The sequence below is a fragment of the Arvicola amphibius genome, chromosome 11, assembly GCF_903992535.2.
Source record: "Arvicola amphibius chromosome 11, mArvAmp1.2, whole genome shotgun sequence".
Taxonomy (NCBI): Eukaryota; Metazoa; Chordata; class Mammalia; order Rodentia; family Cricetidae; genus Arvicola; species Arvicola amphibius.
Window position 1 is genome coordinate 100,348,989 of NC_052057.2, and position 17,441 is coordinate 100,366,429.

The 17,441-nt window shown below is 40.9% G+C and overlaps 1 protein-coding gene across 1 annotated transcript in view; it reads left to right on the forward strand.

The window, feature by feature from the left end:
- Nucleotides 1–1,276: 1,276 nt before the first annotated feature.
- The window catches only part of Stx17 (syntaxin 17), a 51,660-nt gene continuing 35,495 nt past the window's right edge, over nt 1,277–17,441 (forward strand). The window contains exons 1-3 of the mRNA XM_038347187.2: nt 1,277–1,325; nt 7,938–8,119; nt 15,354–15,419. Coding sequence (XP_038203115.1) covers nt 7,997–8,119; nt 15,354–15,419 — 189 coding nt within the window. The 5' untranslated portion in view covers nt 1,277–1,325; nt 7,938–7,996. The remainder of the gene's footprint in view (nt 1,326–7,937; nt 8,120–15,353; nt 15,420–17,441) is intronic.

The window sequence follows — 17,441 nt, forward strand, 5'->3', positions numbered from 1 at the left end:
CTCTGACAAAACAAACAAACAAACAAACAAGTGTTTACTGTGGTATTGCCTCCTAATGTCTTTGTTTTTTCTCCTTAGGATGAAAATTTGATTGATACCCCACTCTTTGAACTAAGGGTACCATAAACACTAGCACCTAGTATACCCCCAAAGAAAATCTAAATCTCTTAGCAAGTCATATATTTTATTTTAGAAATTGCTTTCAGTGTTTTCTTAAACCCCTAATCCGAGGGCCAAAATTCTCCCTCCACTTCCATTCCACAGGCAGACCTTAAAACAGAGTTTGTGCTGGGCGATGGTGGTGCACGCCTTTAATCCCAGCACTCGGGAGGCAGAGGCAGGCGGATCTCTGTGAGTTCGAGGCCAGCCTGGTCTACAAGAGCTAGTTCCAGGACAGGCTCCAAAGCTACAGAGAAACCCTGTCACGAAAAACAAAAATAAAACAAATAAACAAAAAAAGAACTGAGTTTGCTTAGAGTTGATGTAAACATCCTTAAGATTGTTGAAAACTACATCATAAAGGAATCCATTCTAAGCAACGATCTGATATATTATATATATACACACACACACACACACACACACACATATACATACATACACATGCACATCCATGCACACACACACACACCATTGGCTGACTGAGTCCCGAGGGAATGACCATTCAGAGAGGAGGGCCAGTAACCTGCACACACTTTAAAGCTTGTTCTTGCAGCACCTGGTCCAACTGGAACGACTTGAGAAGAAAATTAGGAAAAGCAGCTGGGAGTACTGCTTTGTCACAAACAGGCTGAACTGGAATGAGTCACTTCAAATTTGTGCTGCGCCTCAAAGTCACCAACTATCATTTTAATAAGGATTGACGCCCAAAGCACTGCAGCACGCTCTGAACAAAACCATAATTCGTTCCTGCTTCTATCTGTGCCCTTGGCCATTAAGATCCCCCCCCCAGCCTTTCACTCGTGAGCTTTGGAGGGCGGGGCCAAGGGGAATGGCACACTTCTCTGAGCTTCAGTTTCCACACACCTAAAGAGTTAAGGACACGTGGTCGTCTTGGCCAACAAAATTCAGCGAGCACAAGAAAATGTGCAGAAAAACTGTAACAGGCAGGGGGTTATCCAAACGTAAATCGTCGTAGACACAGGACACAAGACGACCTCCAAAGCACGCGTGGAACCATTCCTCTAGGGGCTGTGACAGTCCATCCTGCCTCCCCTCCCGCTGGGACGAGAGGGGGCGGGACCATCGACCCCGCCCCCGGATATGCCCCGCCCCTCTCGCGCCTGCGCAGTGAGTGTCGACGGCCTCGAGCGCCTAGGCGGGAGGTAAGGGGCTGACGGGCGGCCTCCTTGGGGGCGCTGGGCTGCGATGTGGCACCGCGGGCCGGGGTGTGAACGCCCGTGAGAGGCGCCAGGCAGCAGGCCCGGCTTCGGGTTGGTGCGAGCGCCGGGCCGCGTCTAGAAGTGACCGAGCCTCCCAGGTTTCAGTTTTGGAGCAGCTGTCCCAGCGGGCGCGGGGAGGACGGGACCCCGCGGTGCCAAGGCCTCCGGGGTCGCTGTGGAGAGATGGTCCCGGCCCTGGGTCGTCGGGTCGCCCGCCCAGCCGCGCCGCTGGGGGCGTCGATGTGGCCCGGGTGCGCCCTGGTGACGCCAAGGTGGACGACGCGACGCCGGTGCCCAGGCAGGATGCCGAGAGGCCGCAACTGCGGGGTCCGGGCCTGCACCCTAAAGTCAACACCCTGTGCGCCACCCACAAGCCCACGGGGACGCGTTACTTTGAGGGGTGGTGTTGCCAACTATTTGGGACACTATCTAGAAAAGGGGCTTTTTCAATTATAAATAACTCTGGGGGTAGTTTACTTCACATTTGAGTACTTTTTCTTCTTCGGGACCCTGCGTATAATGGTACCCATCTCATCTTAGTTGCGAGTTCCAGGAGATCAAGTTTGTAAAGCACTTAACACGTTTCACTGCAAGTGTGTCTGCCAGGAAAATGATTACAGTCCTGGCTTCTAAATGTTCTTTCGTTCACGGAAACAGCTATTCTTATATATACACAACACAAAAACTGTGGAGTAATTTACAATTATTGATAGTTCACACAAGTAGCTGGGTGGTGGTGGCCACGTGTTTAATCCCAGCACTCGGGAGGCAAAGGCAGGGCGGCGATCTCTGGGAGTTCAAGGCCAGCCTGGTCTACAGAGCAAGTTCCAGGACAGCCCTGACTCGAAAAGCAAAACAAAAAACAGATTGCACGAGTAATACAGAAAACTACAGCTTTCCTTGTGTTAGCATTTTTACATACCATACAAAGTGCAGTCACTGAGAGCAAGAGATTAATATTAGAGTTAACTGGGTCTCTTGTGAGTCCACTATCTTTATTAGAGTACGTTCAGTGTTCTATGGGACCTAAGACCCAACCTCACTCTTTATCCTCATTAACACCATCACCTTTTCCAGTCTGCTAAGTCTGGTGCCTTCTATGCTTTGGAAGAGCCAGGAGTTGGTAGTGCCTTTCAAGTAGGAAGTTGGCTCTTGTGTGATGTGAATAGATTGTTTCGGATTTTTGTTAGGAATACCACAAGGCATCTGTGCTCTTTTTCAGTTTATGCCACTGTGGAGCCTTCGCGTGGGATCTGCTGCCTGTGGTGTCAACCTTGATCACTTAATTAAACTTGGTGTCTGGGGGATTCTCCACAGCAATTACTACTCCAGTGATTCCCAAGTACTATTGCTTTGGTGCTGTGGTACCCTTCAGTTACCCTCCTTCTTTTGCTGAAATTGTTGTCTAAAGAGGAGCTGTCCGTTCTTCCTATTTCTTTCTCTGTATTAAATTCTTTGTGTCAATATAAACTCCTATGATTGCTGGGTGGTAGTGGTGCACGCCTTTAACCCCAGCACTTGGCAGGCTACAGAGCTGAGTTCCAGGGCAGCCAGAGAAACCGTCTTGGAGAAACCAAAAGTGTGTATTTTTTTAGTGCACTTAATATATCAGATTATTCTCACTTTGACCATTGGGAGGTTTTATTGTGTGTTTTTTGTACCCCTGTGTTTTGCCTGCCCTAGTCCTGGAATCAGGCCCTTCTCCAAGGGCTCCTGGTTTCTTTCTCTCTTTCAGAATGGTATTAGATCCCAGCCCCTGTGGTCTGTGTGTTTATGGCTACTAGGGTGTCATTGCTTTCAGAGTCTTACAAAGGACCACAGTATATGCATATATACACACACCTATGTATGCAAGATCAATGTTGACTTATGTATTTGTTTGTGAATAGTTTCTTTAAAAAAAAAGCAGAGCGGTAGCTGTCTTTTCACACCATCAGGTTCATCCTGGTATTGGCTCCTGCTTGTTGTCTAACAATGAGAACTGACTCATTTTCTGGGAAATGTTTCCTTATTTATTCCGTCCTGGTATGGGCAGACAGTAATTCCAGGATATCTAAAATATACTACTGAGAGATGTAGTTGGAATTTTCTTTGGGCTGCCAATCAGCTCCCAGATAAAGACATGGAAACTTATTAATTGTGAATGCTCAGTCTTAGGCTAGTCCCACCAGCTCTTTTAACTTAGTTTAACCAGTTTCTATTCATCTATGTTTGCCTTGGGACTTTTTATCTTTCTTTCATTCTGTATGTCCTACTTTCCTGCTTCCTTCGTGTCTGTCTCTCTGGTCCCTAGTGGTCTCTTGTTCTTTCTTCCCGCAGCCTAAATTCTTCCTCCTACTTATTCTCCCTACCCAGAAGTCCTGCCTATACCTCCTCCCTTGCTATTGGCCATTCAGCTTTTTATTAAATCACTAAGGTGCCTTAGGTAGGCAAGGCAAAATAGCAATACATCTTTATATAATCAGACAAATGCAACATATCTTTCCGTAGTTAAACAAATGTTCTGCAACAAAGAGAAGCACACAGTACAACTGTTTTAGTCTTTAGCCTTTCAAGGTTCAGCAAAATGACCGTATTCTGGGCTTTGATTGCTCTCCCCCCCCCCCCGCTTAGTTTTATGGCAATTTAGTCTTATTTTGATATCTTATTTTCCATTTATATTTCTCCCACATCTTGGTGTTTTAAAATTTTTATGCAGTACCATTTCCTCTTTAATACATACAGCCCCGTGGGTTTTTGACAAGTGCAAATAGCTGTATATCACCTCACCATGACAGAATAAATTGTATTACAAATATTTTATACTTTTTTAAACTATTAATATAACAACTTCATAGAAGTTTGGGAACTTAGGCATTTTGTTTATTTTTGGACACTTTTCACAGGTGTGAGATCTTTTTTTTTTTTAGTTTAGTGTTTTAATCATGTAACGTGTTCCAACTTTATGAGTAAAAAAATAAAAAGTGCTGAAAAGTACTTTCAGTCAGTATTTAAACACACTTCCACACACATTCTGACACTGAATGTTAACTATTTCATGGTTAGCATGATGCCATGCTAGACAATGTTTGTTACAGTAACATTGTGCCTGCAAACATTGGAATGTTATGCTCTCCGATATACTATATAACTATATATTATAATTTTGTAAAAATAGAAAATGATAGAGGAAAATATTTTAAAATTTTTGTTAGGAGATTGAACTAGAAAATAGTCTCTTGAGGCACCATTTCCCCCACTAATCATACCTAATTGGCTAGAATATGTAGAAGTGCTTCTGATGGAATGTAAATTGGAAGAACCTTTTATGGCACATTTGGCAATATGTATATTTTTAAATTTAAAGTGTGTCTGCTTAATATTTCTATTTTTAGCTATCCATATTAAGTAATCATGGGTGGTAGTATGGATTACTATATGAGGAAAGTAATCACAATTTGTTTATAATAGTGGAAAATTGGGATCATCTTAAATAGCACACAGTGGATGATTAGATTATGGAACATTCACATTGTAATCCTATGCTACTAAAAGTACATAAAATATTTACATGGTAACATTTCCCATATCCTTGATCATGTTATTCAAAATAAATCCAGCATTCATTCATCCATTGAGTCCAGTAATAGGGTATTATGTTCATTCTATCCTTTTATGTTCTTTATTGTTAAAGTATGTCTTTTATAATCCTTTGTAGTGCTTTGAAGGGCAGAAGGGTGAATTTAATAAATGTTTATTGACCACATTACCTACAGATACCTTAACAGACTCTAGGGATCCTGAAGTGCACCAAGAAGAAATGTTTGTGAACATACATGAGAGCAAGCATGTGTGCGCGTGCTCGCACATACACACAGTTTCTTTCTCTCTGTCCCTCTCCCTCCCTCCTTTTCTGCCTTCCTCCCCTCTCATTTTAGCAGTTTCTTTTAATGAGGAGTTTGTTAAACTCAGTCTTGCATGTCTGAAAATAATTATTTTGATTCACCATAAATGATAATTTGCCTGGGTATGTACCAGCTCCCTAGTACTTTGAAGACATTCCTATCTTTGATATATTGCTTTGATGAAAAGTTGGCTGCTTTTGTTGTTTTCATTTATCTGTTATCTCTGGTTTGCTTTTAAAGATTTTTTTCTTTGTCCTTGATGCTCTGCAGTTTCCTATCATGTGCTTAGGTAAGTTTGTTTTTATTTATACTAGCTGGGCTATGTGCTTTTTCAACTTGAGATCTTCTGCCTTAATTCTCAGAATATTTTCTTTTTATGTTTTCTGTATTCTTTTCTGTTGGTTACTGAGCTTCTGAGTTTATGTCCTTTGTCTCCTCATATTCTTTATCCTCTGAGTTCTGAGAGCCTCCTATCAGTAGCCTCTCTCCAGCTGTGCATGACTTCTTATTTACCTCTTCACTTCTTTGTAATGTACTACTTTAAAAAAAGAAACCCAATCCTTCTTTTATGTCCTTTTGAAAAGTCTGTTTCTTCATTTATGTCAATACTTCTCTTTTTGGTCACTTTCTCAGCTCTAGGCCCTTTGCTATTTTCTGTTTGTTTATTCGCTTTTTCTTGAGTCAATTTCTTCTCACACTGTACTTCTCCATATGTCTCTAGTTCCAGTCTTCCCTGGGGTTCTGTTTTAACTCTGCTTATGGTACCTGAACATTTATTTTCCTTGGGAGCTTGTATTAAGCATAAGAACCAAGTTCTTAGTCAAGGGTAATGGAAGGCGTTTTTATAGCTGTTGCTTCAAGATTTTCAACTGTGGAAGAAAGGAGAAAACCAGAATGTAGTTAAAGCAGTTCTTAATGTTAAGGGCATTAGATCTCTTTGAGAATCTGGAAACAATGAATATTAAAGATTCAAGGTCTCACAGAATCAGTACATGAATGTGTATCTCTGAGGACTGGATTGAGAAGCCATAACCCAACAGGAGTATATGTTCAACTTTGTTATTCTTGGGCTATGGGCTAAAGAGGTGGCATTAAGGCATGATAAACTTTGGTGGTGTTCAAGCTTAGCTAAATAGGAGAGCACATCATTTATGTAAAATCTGTTACAAGCTCAAATTTATAAAATTGATGTAGGTAAAATTTGTCTAGTTAAGCCAGTGTAGGGTTTTGGAGCATGCTTACTTCCAGCTCTTACCTCTCCTTTCCTGTCCTCAAAAGCATATGCTGGAACTTTTTATATTGCTGTAGAATTCTGAGAAAACAGGGAAAAAAACCTTCATATATCTGCAAGAATTTGGTTCTTTAAAAAAAATTGAAGTACATTTACTTATGTGTTTGTCATTCGCATGCTACGGCGTGCATGCAGAAGTCAGAGTAAGTCAGGTCTCTCCCATGTAGGAGCTGGGGATCACACTTAGGCTGTGTCTTGGTAGCAAGTGCCCTTACCCACTGAGCCATGCCTTGGCCTTATAAATATGCTTTTTATTGGAGTTCTGTTGCTGGTCATTTAGTAGACATTGCTAATCACCTTGTTTAATAAGGAGGAGATAAGGGCCTTCACTGAAAGGAGTTCTGTATTCTGCAGTGTACTTGAAGTATATAATTACACAATTACATTATTATGACATTGAAAGTGAAGTTTGATATAAGCAGAAATATCAAGTGAAAGTTTTTCTTGCAGTTTTGCTATTTGGCAATTCTTTTAAAAGAAAGCTATTCAGTGTCCAAAGCATATCAGGAAGTACTCATTTTTAGTGGTGTTTACATACATACTTCATATTGCAAAAGACCTCAGGAAACAGCCATCAGAATATAGAGAGTAGGTACTTAAGGTTAAATAGATCATTGATAGTTTTATTCTTTTCATTTGTATTTTCTTTAAACTTTTGATTGCTTTTTTATTTATTTAGAGAGTATGTGTGTGCATGCCCGTGTGCCCGTGTGGGATACAGGTACTATATTAGTTAAAGAACTCAGCTCTCCCTCTACTCTGTGGGTTCCAGGTATTGAACTCAGATCTTCAGGCTTGGTGGTAAGCTCTTTGACCCACTGAGCCATCTCATGGGCCTGCACTTATTCATATCTGAACATCTAGAGAAGCTTGGGATGTGGGGAGAATGAGTGTTTCCAGGCCAGCCTAGAATTACGTAGTTCCTGTCCTACCTGTGCTATGAAAATGAAACAGTTTGAAGAGTCCTTTAAAATGACAAGATACTATTTTAATGAAGAGAATATTTTAATATACATCATTTGATAGAAAAAAACCAAGCCATTCAAGTTCAACTTTGGGTTTGATATGTATTTAGAGTAAAGAGTAATTGTATATTTGTTGGTTTTTTTATTTTTAAAAATTTTTATATGTATGAGTGTTTGCCTGCATGTATGTCTGTACACCATGTGTGCAGTGCCAGAGGGGACAGAAAATGGTGTCAGAACTGGAACTGGACTCCAGTGGTTGTGAGCCGCCATGTGTGTGCTGGGAACCCAACTCGGGTCCTCGGGAAGAGCAGCCAGTACTTGTAACCGATGAGCTGTCTCTCCAGCCCTGCATTTGTTTATTTCTAAAATAATGGAAGCTGTTGTAAAAGCATTCTATAATCTTTCTCTTTAGGTGTTTCTGAATGAGAGAAGAGAGCCGCTACAAGTGGACGTGGCTCAACAGGCTTTAGGATGTCCGAAGATGAAGAAAAGGTGAAGTTACGCCGACTTGAGCCAGCTATCCAGAAATTCACTAAGATAGTGATCCCAACAGACCTGGAGAGGTTAAGAAAACACCAGGTAAACATTGAGAAGGTGAGCATTTGTTTCCACTGCAGAAGCAGGTACCTGCCTGGGTTCTTACTTGCTGTCTCTGGATTCCAGCTGAATAGAGAATCTGAGACTTCCAACCTGCTGATGCAGCAGGATTCCCTTCTCAAGCTGGTCTTCATGTTCTACAAATGTAATTCTTATATATTCCTTTATTATGTTGAAGAAGGGAGATAGGAGTAGAATTTTTACCTACTCCTCCCTCCACGTGTGATTAGAAAATTTGCACATGGAGGTTTTAGGTAGTTAGTAATTAAGTTAAACTTTTTGATAGAGCTTGTGATGTGAAGACGGGAGCTGTGCTCATGCAGCTGCCTTCATTTTGTTCATCCCAAGGCAAGTGTTTTGAACTCGTGCCTATCAGTAACTCGCTCCTCTTCGTGTAAAGATATAGATAATTGTGTGATGTGAGGGAATTTCCTTTCTTCACTGCTTTTCTTTGAGAAGTACCGCCGATACCGCCGAGGTGGGCTGGGGAAATAGGCAGAGGGCAGATGAGCTGCTCAGAGACCAGCATCGACCCTGCCCTGAATAGGCTGTGTGTGGGGCTTACAGATACAGCAGCCTCAGGTTTCCTGAGAAGTTAGCCCTAGCTTAGAAGGGTGGGTGGTCTTCTGCTTTAAACACTGAGCTGTATTCTCCTCTTCTGCTCTTTTTCAATTTTAGGATTAGGGTGGACGATGTGGTCATTAAACCTTTCAGTATAAGCTCTATTCATTAAAAATACCAAATGTGTTTTCCCTATCAATTTTTCTAGTATTTAAGTGCTTTATAAAAAAACACAGAAACTAATTTCTAAGATGTCTGCAATGGAAATTTCTCTGAGGATTTTTTTTTAGAAATCAGTATTATATTTTTTTCATCCCTTAATTCCTTTCTTCTTTACATATAAGGCATAGGTTTTAGCTATAGCTTGTAAGGATACAGAAGGAACTGTCTGGTAAACTGTTTATTCTTGGAATGGAAACATGTGAAGGGATTCCATGTTTGCTTCATGAGCTAGAGAAACATATCAAATCTTCCACCTAGAGTTGAGCAATCCAAAGTAAACAGTTCTGTTTCTATATTGTTACAGTGTTACAAAATGTATAAAAGATTTGGAAAGGTCTGTTTCAAAGTCCTGAGCCGTATTCATTTCTCCATTACAAAGATGGTAAGCATTAGGTAGGTGAATTGATTCTAAAAGGTAGAAACAAGAGGTCTGTGAGCTATTAAAGCCAAGTCCCCCTTTATTGTCCTACTTTACCTTTGAGATTTAACACATCTTTCTTATTCTGTATGAAAATGCCTGCGGGCATTGCCCTTCAATTCTCACTACCTGTGTGTGCTGCCCTACCAATGGAAAGTGAGGACCCTGCAGCAAGGTGGTGCGGAAGGAATAGGTCCACTACTGATTGAATTAGTTGTACCAGGTGTCAGACAAGAGTTATCTTGGAGTCAGTGCCATTGATTCTGCTCTGCCTGAACATGTTTCTTTTAGCATTTTTTGCTTATTATGAAACCTTCAAACATTCAGATAATAATAATGGATAGACAGATGATAATATCTAAAGCTAAGAAGGCAAACTCAAATATATTTGAACACTTCACTGTAGGGTTTCTAGTTTACTTATGAAAATACCTCTTTCTCTGTGTAGCATTGAATAGCATATTTTGATGGGTAGGCTATGGCATGTAAACAGATTTCAAAACTGTAGTGCTCACTCTATACAGGACAGTTAACTAAATTTAGGCTCCAGGTGTCTTGCAGTGCCTCACTTTCAAAAGGCATATTCTTCTTGAGGAAAAGGTGTAGAAAGATAAAATATTTATTATTCTGGCCATCAGTCATCCAATATGAATTTAAGAGAAAAAAGCCAGACTGGAGGGAAATTGAAGGCGAGCCCGTAGCAGAGTGGTTCTGCAGCAGTGAAAACAATGAGAGCAGTGTGCTGTGGACACCTGGGCCGTGCTGCACAGGCCCTGCAGCGGCACAGTTACACATGATAAGTGTTCTTAGCATGTGATCCTGGAGTTTGAAGCCTTAGCACTCAGCTTTCTTAGCTAATGCATCTTACTTAGGCATAGCACAGTAAATAGCTTCAAGATAGCCAACTTAGAACACCATTTTCTTTGTTTCATATTGTTGGGATCTAAGAAGAAACTTACTGTGAGGGATGTACACACAGGATTGAAAACCTCCGAATGGCTTATCAGATGAGGTGAAGTTGGTTCGCCTCCGTCTCATCTCTCATGGTAGTGGAAGTCATCCATTGCCTGCAGGCATGCTCCATCCTACCCAGCTTCATTTTCCTCCTAATGATCTTATTAGCCTTTCTATTTTGAAGGTGAATTCCTCAGTAAAAAAGGTAGAGGAAGTATGGCCCTGAGTGATTTTGCTTTCTGTCTTACATCTGCTAATGACATGCACCCCATCATTTACCTCCATTCAAGCTTTGTTCTTTGTTCAGATCCCAGCGCTGGTGCTTCCTGTGAAGTGTGCTGATTGATGTCATCACCTTATATTTAAACACATTATCTTGACACAACCCTGTGAAGTAGACCTTAACATTTACAGATTTAACATCTTTGTTTTAACTCCAGTCTATCTGTTGGAGTTATTTTATTAGAGGTGATGCCGTAGCAGGGATGAAGTGGGGTTGGGGGGAGCTAAGAGTTGTAAGTATACTGTACATTATGTGACCATCCATCTGACCTAAGAGAAGGAAAGTGAGCAAAGAAGATGACAGGCTCACCACCACTCCAAGTCCAGGCTGCTTGAGTACAGTATCCTCTCTTTGCTCTTGTTAGGCTTGGAGTCCAGGCTCCAGGTTCTCTAGTTGGCCCCTGCAGAGAGGGTTACCTTCTGTGGTCATGGGGAGGGCAGTGATGTGGTAACTGCGTGTGGCTTATGTAAGCCTCCCACTAAACCTGCTTTTCTTTCTACCACACTTTTTAACTGGTCACCTGGACCTAGTATTTCTGGATGTCCAGCCTTCCTGGAGGACAGTCGCCTGTGGCCTCCGTGTGTCTCTCCCCTCCAGCCACCTCTACAGGCTCAGACTGTTGCTCTCTCTGCTCTGCTGTATCGGCTACAGTGTATCTGTATTCTTTCCCGCTTCTGAAGTTTGGCTGGAAGCTTTTGTCTGTTGGCGTCTTCTATTGTGTTCTTATTGCTCTCGTGAACTTAAAGATGTCCTTTCATGGGATTTTGGAAAAGAACAGAAGTGAATATTTATATTCAATCTACCAGGTTTAATGAGAAACGAGATTATTTATTACAGGAAATAAATATTAGCTTTCCATAAGTATTTATGGGTGTTTAGTATTAGCTGTTTCTTAGATTTCTAGCCTTGAATGATATGCAAAAATAGATTTTCAATTCTCAAGAAGTTTGCAGTTCAGTTAAGGAAACAAGATAGAAAAACAATCCAAGAATGATGAGAGGTGGCTTATGAATAGTGTGAAATGGGCGGCATGAACTAGACAGGCAGCTTGCAGCTTGAACCCAGCAGTACCAAATGAAAGAAGACGACTGGCTTAATATGTATTTGTTCATATTTATTTGTTTGTTAATTTGTAATTACAGTATAACCCCCTTTTCCATCCTGTGACCGTTTCCTTTACCAAACTCAGGTGATGGTGAATAGTACTGGGTGTGATGAATATGATAATTCAGCTCTCGTCCATGTTGGTTATCAGGGAGCTATAGGCACATCTTGCAGTTCTGGCCAGTAAGTCTAGACCAAAAGCTTGGTAGGAATTTGGAAACCTCCAGAAATATTTTCCTACTTTAAAAAAGATACACATGTAGGGAAACAGTCCTCTTTTTTCTAGTGGTCTGGTTATGTCTTCCTGTTGTATTGGAAGTATAGCCAGCCCTACTGCATTAGGAGACAAATCTGAGGGCCTTTTTGAAAGTACTGAAGGTGGAACCTGGCACTTGATGACCTTGGAAGTGCCTGTATTGAACCACGCTGGGATGATTGCCACACTCCTGGCTGCTTTCTGTGTGACGTAGGGAGTGTGTTTCTTGTTGGAGCCACTTTAAAGCTTGTGTTTTTGTATTTAGTAACCCAAAGCATAATGCCGAGGTTCTTCCTTAATTCACTTGCCTGTCCTGCTATGCGGTTAGACAAAAGACCATCTCGCGCAAAACCAGCCACTTAGAGATGCTAGCCAGCAGCCCAAACTTAACTACAAGTTTAAAGGTTGCTTCTATAGGGGTTTTCACACATATTAGTATATCACTCTGCTCCCCCCACCCCACCAAATATTTGGGATAATAGCTTTCACAGTATATCCTAATTTCACATAAAATTGAATAGTAAGCAGTAGCAAACTGAATTATTTTATTCTTTATTTTCTTATAACTCACTATAAGAGATAATTCATTGAGACAGTAATCTCTTCTATAGTCTCTTTGATAAGTGAGCAAATAAAGATGGTAGTAGAAAAGGCTGCTGCTTTCCTTCACTGAGAGTTCTGTTACAAGTTTTCTTGTCGTAGCACTTAGTCTTATAGTAGCTTTACAAGTCAAGTATTGTTATTTGTTTTGTTTTTAGTTTTTTTCACATTTATTTATTTATGTGTATGTGTGTGGACATACCTCAACACTGTAGATGTGGAGGTCAGAGGACAACCTTTGAAGTCAGTTCTCTTCCTTCTATGTTGTGGTTCCTAGAAGTTAAATTCAGGTCTTGAGCTTAGGGACAAGCACCTTTGTCTGCTCAGCCATCTCACTAGCTGAGACTGCAAGCATGCATCTTACCATCTGCTGCCATTCAAGCTTTGTATTTTGTTCAGCTCCTGGCTCAGGTTCCTCCTATGGAGGGTGCTCTGATTGATGCCATCGCCTCAGATATAAGCACTTCACCCTAACGCAGCGCTCTGCAGGAGACCTCAACCCTCACACACTTAGCTTCCATGCTTTACTGTTTGGAACAAAGTGTTTCCAGTTATGACGGTGAAATTATAATTGCATAAGATCATTGTAAAGAGTAAGATATTATATGATGAGACTGGAGAGATCACTCAATAAATAAAGTGCTTGCCAAACAAGTATGAGGACCAGGTGGTCTGCTTGTAATCTCAAAACTTGAGGAGGCAGAGATGGGATTTTCAGGAGTTTTAGTTGGGGTTTCTGTTGCTGTGATAAAGATCATGACCAAAAGCAAGTGGGAGGAAAGGGCTTACTTTAGCCTGTGCTTGTGGGTCACAGTCCATCACTGAGGAAGTCAGGACAGGAACTCAAGCAGGACAGAAACAGAAGCAGAGGCCATGGAAGAATGCTGCTTGCCAGCTTTTTTTTTTTTTTAACCTGCTTTTTTTTTTAATAATGCCCAGGACCACCAGCCCAGAGCAAGCATCACCCACAATGGGCTGGCTCTCCCATATCAATCACTAATTATGGAAATGTTGTATAGGCTTGCCTCTAGTCTGATCTTATGATCAAATGAAGGGATTTTTTTTTCATTTGCTAATCCCTCCTGTCAGATGACTCCAGCTGTGTCACATTGACATAAAAACTAGCCAGCACACCAAGGCAAGCTGACTAGTTAGACTAGTTAAGTCAACAAGCTCTAGGTTAAGCTCGAGACCCTGACTTAGTAAATACAGGGAGAATAACTGAGGTAGACATACAAACCACCGCAATGACTGATGTTAATATCTTGCCTCTACACACTCGTGAACACACATTCACACCTTCTGACATGTACAGTCATACAAAGGTAAGCACATATGCATGACTCACATACAAATATATGGAAAAATATATGCACTAGGTATTTACTCAAAAATGGAGTATGTAATTAGTGAACTGCCTGTCAGTAATTTCTAATATATTAGATTTAGAACATTCCTGTTGCCCTCCATGTTTGTTCCTGTTTTGTATTTTTAATATTTGGTAGTCAAGGTGAGGCAGTTACTCTTATCTGTACTTTGGAGTAGATATTATCTTCAATATGTAAGTAATCCACACTTTATGACCCTTAGCCACTGGTCCATCTGCTAATGCTGTGTAGCTTTTCTGTAGATTAGTATTTTCTGTGTAGTTAGTCATGGCACCTATGAAGGGAGCTTCCTTTCTGATTTTCCTCCATCTGTCCCCCTCTCCATCTCTTCCTCTGCATCTCTTCCTGTCTTTTTTCATCCCTCCCTTTATTCCTTCGTCTTTGTTCTGCCCTATAGTGCTGACTAGAGTTTCCAGTGTCTTACTGACTGACTGTAAGATCGTATTTTCATTTTCTTTCCAGTCTTAGAGAAGGGTCCTTCTCCACTAAGTATGATGTAATCTGTGTGGATTGCTTTTTAGCACCTGCCTCATGATTCAGACTATACATACTTATAGTGTGTGTGTGTGTGTGTGTGTGTGTGTGTGTGTGTGTGTGTGAGGCACATGTGCCATGCTGGCATGTGAAAGTCGGAGGACAGCCTGCAGGAGCTGGTCCTGGAGATGGAACTCAGGTGTTAGACGTAGCACCCATTTGCTGAACCATCTTGCTAGCCCAAGAGTTCAGAAATAATTAAAAAGTTGGTATTTATCTGTGTATTTACCATTTGTCTATACTCCTCGTTGCTTTGTGGAGAATGAGTTCTGTAGGTACCATCAGCATTTCTCATAATGTCTTGTGATGGGGTCAGCTGCTGCGTATATGTCTATGCTTCTCCTTCACTTCCCTGGGTGGTGGTTGTTGAGCTGTGTCTCTTCTCTGTGGCCTGCATGTTGTTCATTGTCTTCTGACTTGTCTTGTTCATCAGGGACTTCTGTCACTCTTGTCTTTGTCCCACTGCACTTCAAGCATCTTTTTCTTTCTGCCTGCTTTTTAAATTTTTTATCTTAGTTTTAAGTAGTTAACATCATTCTACTAACAACTAAAATTCTTCAAACATATTAAGGATGCATGAGGAGGAGTCCTGTCCATCTTCCAGTTTCTTCTATATCCTCATTCTGTATTTCCCTTCCCCAGAGAATCTGTACATAGACAAAACCTTTATTTTGTTTTTTTTTTTAAGTAATTTGGTCTGATAGTATTTTGTGTTATTGTTTACTATTAGTTCTAAATTTAAAAATGTGATATTGAAAGCCTTCAGAAAGATAATTATCATTACAAAAATCATGGTTTTCCCTGCCTCTTATGTTTGAGTAGATGAGAAGGGCTTTGTGGTAACTGGACATGGTCTCATGAAGTAAAACTCAGCACTCACTTTCCCTGTTTTTTTGTTTTTTGTTGAATAGTATCAGCGATGCAGAATTTGGGACAAATTGCATGAAGAACACATCAATGCAGGGCGCACTGTTCAGGTAAGGCTGCTGTGTATGGCAGATCTATAAAAAAGACAGTCTTGGGGAAATTAGCCTTTGTCTAAAATGCACATTTCAAGATGTCTGAGATGAGACAAGCATAAACAAAGTCTGTTTCCATTCCACACACTCCTGAGGCCATGGCAGGATTTTTAGTGCACCCATGTTTGATTCCATCTCATGAGGTCAGCTGTGGCATCACACTGGCTGGAAAGTGGCAGGTTTCGGGATGTTTAGGACTTGTGGGTTTTGAGGTAGGGGTGTTGAGCTTACTCCTTCCTATCTGACCCATTTTTGTGTATTTGTTGCTGTTTTACCAGGAACTGCTGAGTCACTTTTCATGTTACCTAATTTTCCTTCAGGAATAACAAATTAACTTATATTTTCACAATCAATGCATTTTTCAAAAGCCTTATAAAATTCACAGTATTTCCCAAGGTTGTATTAATTAATTGGTTGGTTAACATAATGCTACTTACAGTTTTAAACTTTTTTAAAAAAATTGCTTTGAAGGATAAAAGTTTTTTTTAAATATCCTTTGAGCAAACATTTCTTAATTGTGTGTGTTCTTCATGTAGGTTATGCAGCTGAGCTTGTAAGACACTAGCGGCTATAATTTGAGAGTTCCAGAATTCTATCTATGAAATATATTACCCATATTTAGTTATTTACTTTAAAAAAATAAGTTCTAATTATTTTAAACTAGCTTTTAAAATAGTGTTATATTCAGGGTCTGTGAGATGGTTCATCAGGTAGAGGCACTGGCCACCGAGCCTGAGAGCCCAGGTTCCATCTCCAGGACCCAAGGTGGAAGGAGAGAGCTGACTCCAGCTGGTTGTCCTGTGACCTGCACACGTGTGCTCTGGCACACAGGCACACCCACACCAAATAAGTCCATAATTCTTTAAGAGCAGTACAGTCGAGGCAGAATCCTACCGTTCTCTATCTTATCCACTGTGAGGCCTTTGGCTCCCTTCCCATGTTTCCTCATTATTACTGACGAGCCCATGTAGCTGTGTGGTTTGACGCCATCTCTTCACCCTGCCATGTGGGTGGGGCCTAGCTTTCCACTTTGTTCTCCTGTGTAATTGCAGATGTGTGGCCCTTGGTTCAGTTAGTACTCAGCACCTCATTATTTTGATTATAAGGACATTATTTTCTGCCAAATCAAATAGTGAAATACAGTCCAGACCTTTACTTTTTTTTGAAGTTAATAACAACCTTATTTTTAATTACCTAGCTTTCTGTCTGTGTATTTTTGAGTTCTGTTAAGTTGTTCCATATTAAAAAAAAAATTTAAAAAAAGATGCTCCACATGTCTTATCATATTGCTGTCAATGATATTTTCATGAGTTTGATATATCCGTCCCGTTCTTTATTTTGGAAGTTCTCTCTCTAAGCCCTTCATCGCTCAGTTCCAGTGTGGACACTGTGTGATGCATAGCTGCTGCCCTGAACCTTCCCTGGTATGTGTATATGCAGGAACTCTGAGTTTTCGTGGATATCTAGTTTTCCTCCACTGTTGTGTTAGTTGGCACGCAGAGGTAAAGGGTTAAGTAGCTGTGTGTCTAAAGCCCTCACTGTACTCACACCAGGTGTAGAATTCCCTCGGGAACTGACTTTCAAGCATGAATGCTTTCCAGCTGTTTGTGTAATTCTTTCAAAATCTGAATCACCTGATTCCCCAGTCTTTGCAATGGACTCTTTTCCTCCTTGGGGCCTTTTGTGCTCCTTTTATCCCTAGTACTCTGAACTTTTAATGTGTTTTGTGCTGTATCTTATCATTTCCATCTCAAAATTAATTTTCTTTAGTTCTGTGAAATTTTATTTATTTGTTTCTTTATTTGTATTTTGAGACAGGATCTCACTTGGGTACAGGTTGGCCAAGAACTTACTTTGTAGCCCTGGATGTCCTCAAACTTATGGCATCTTCTTGATAGCCCCCAAGTGCAGGGGCTGTAGGCATGAACTACCACGTCTAGCCATAATTCATTCTCATAGTCTCTCTCTCTCTCCTCTCTC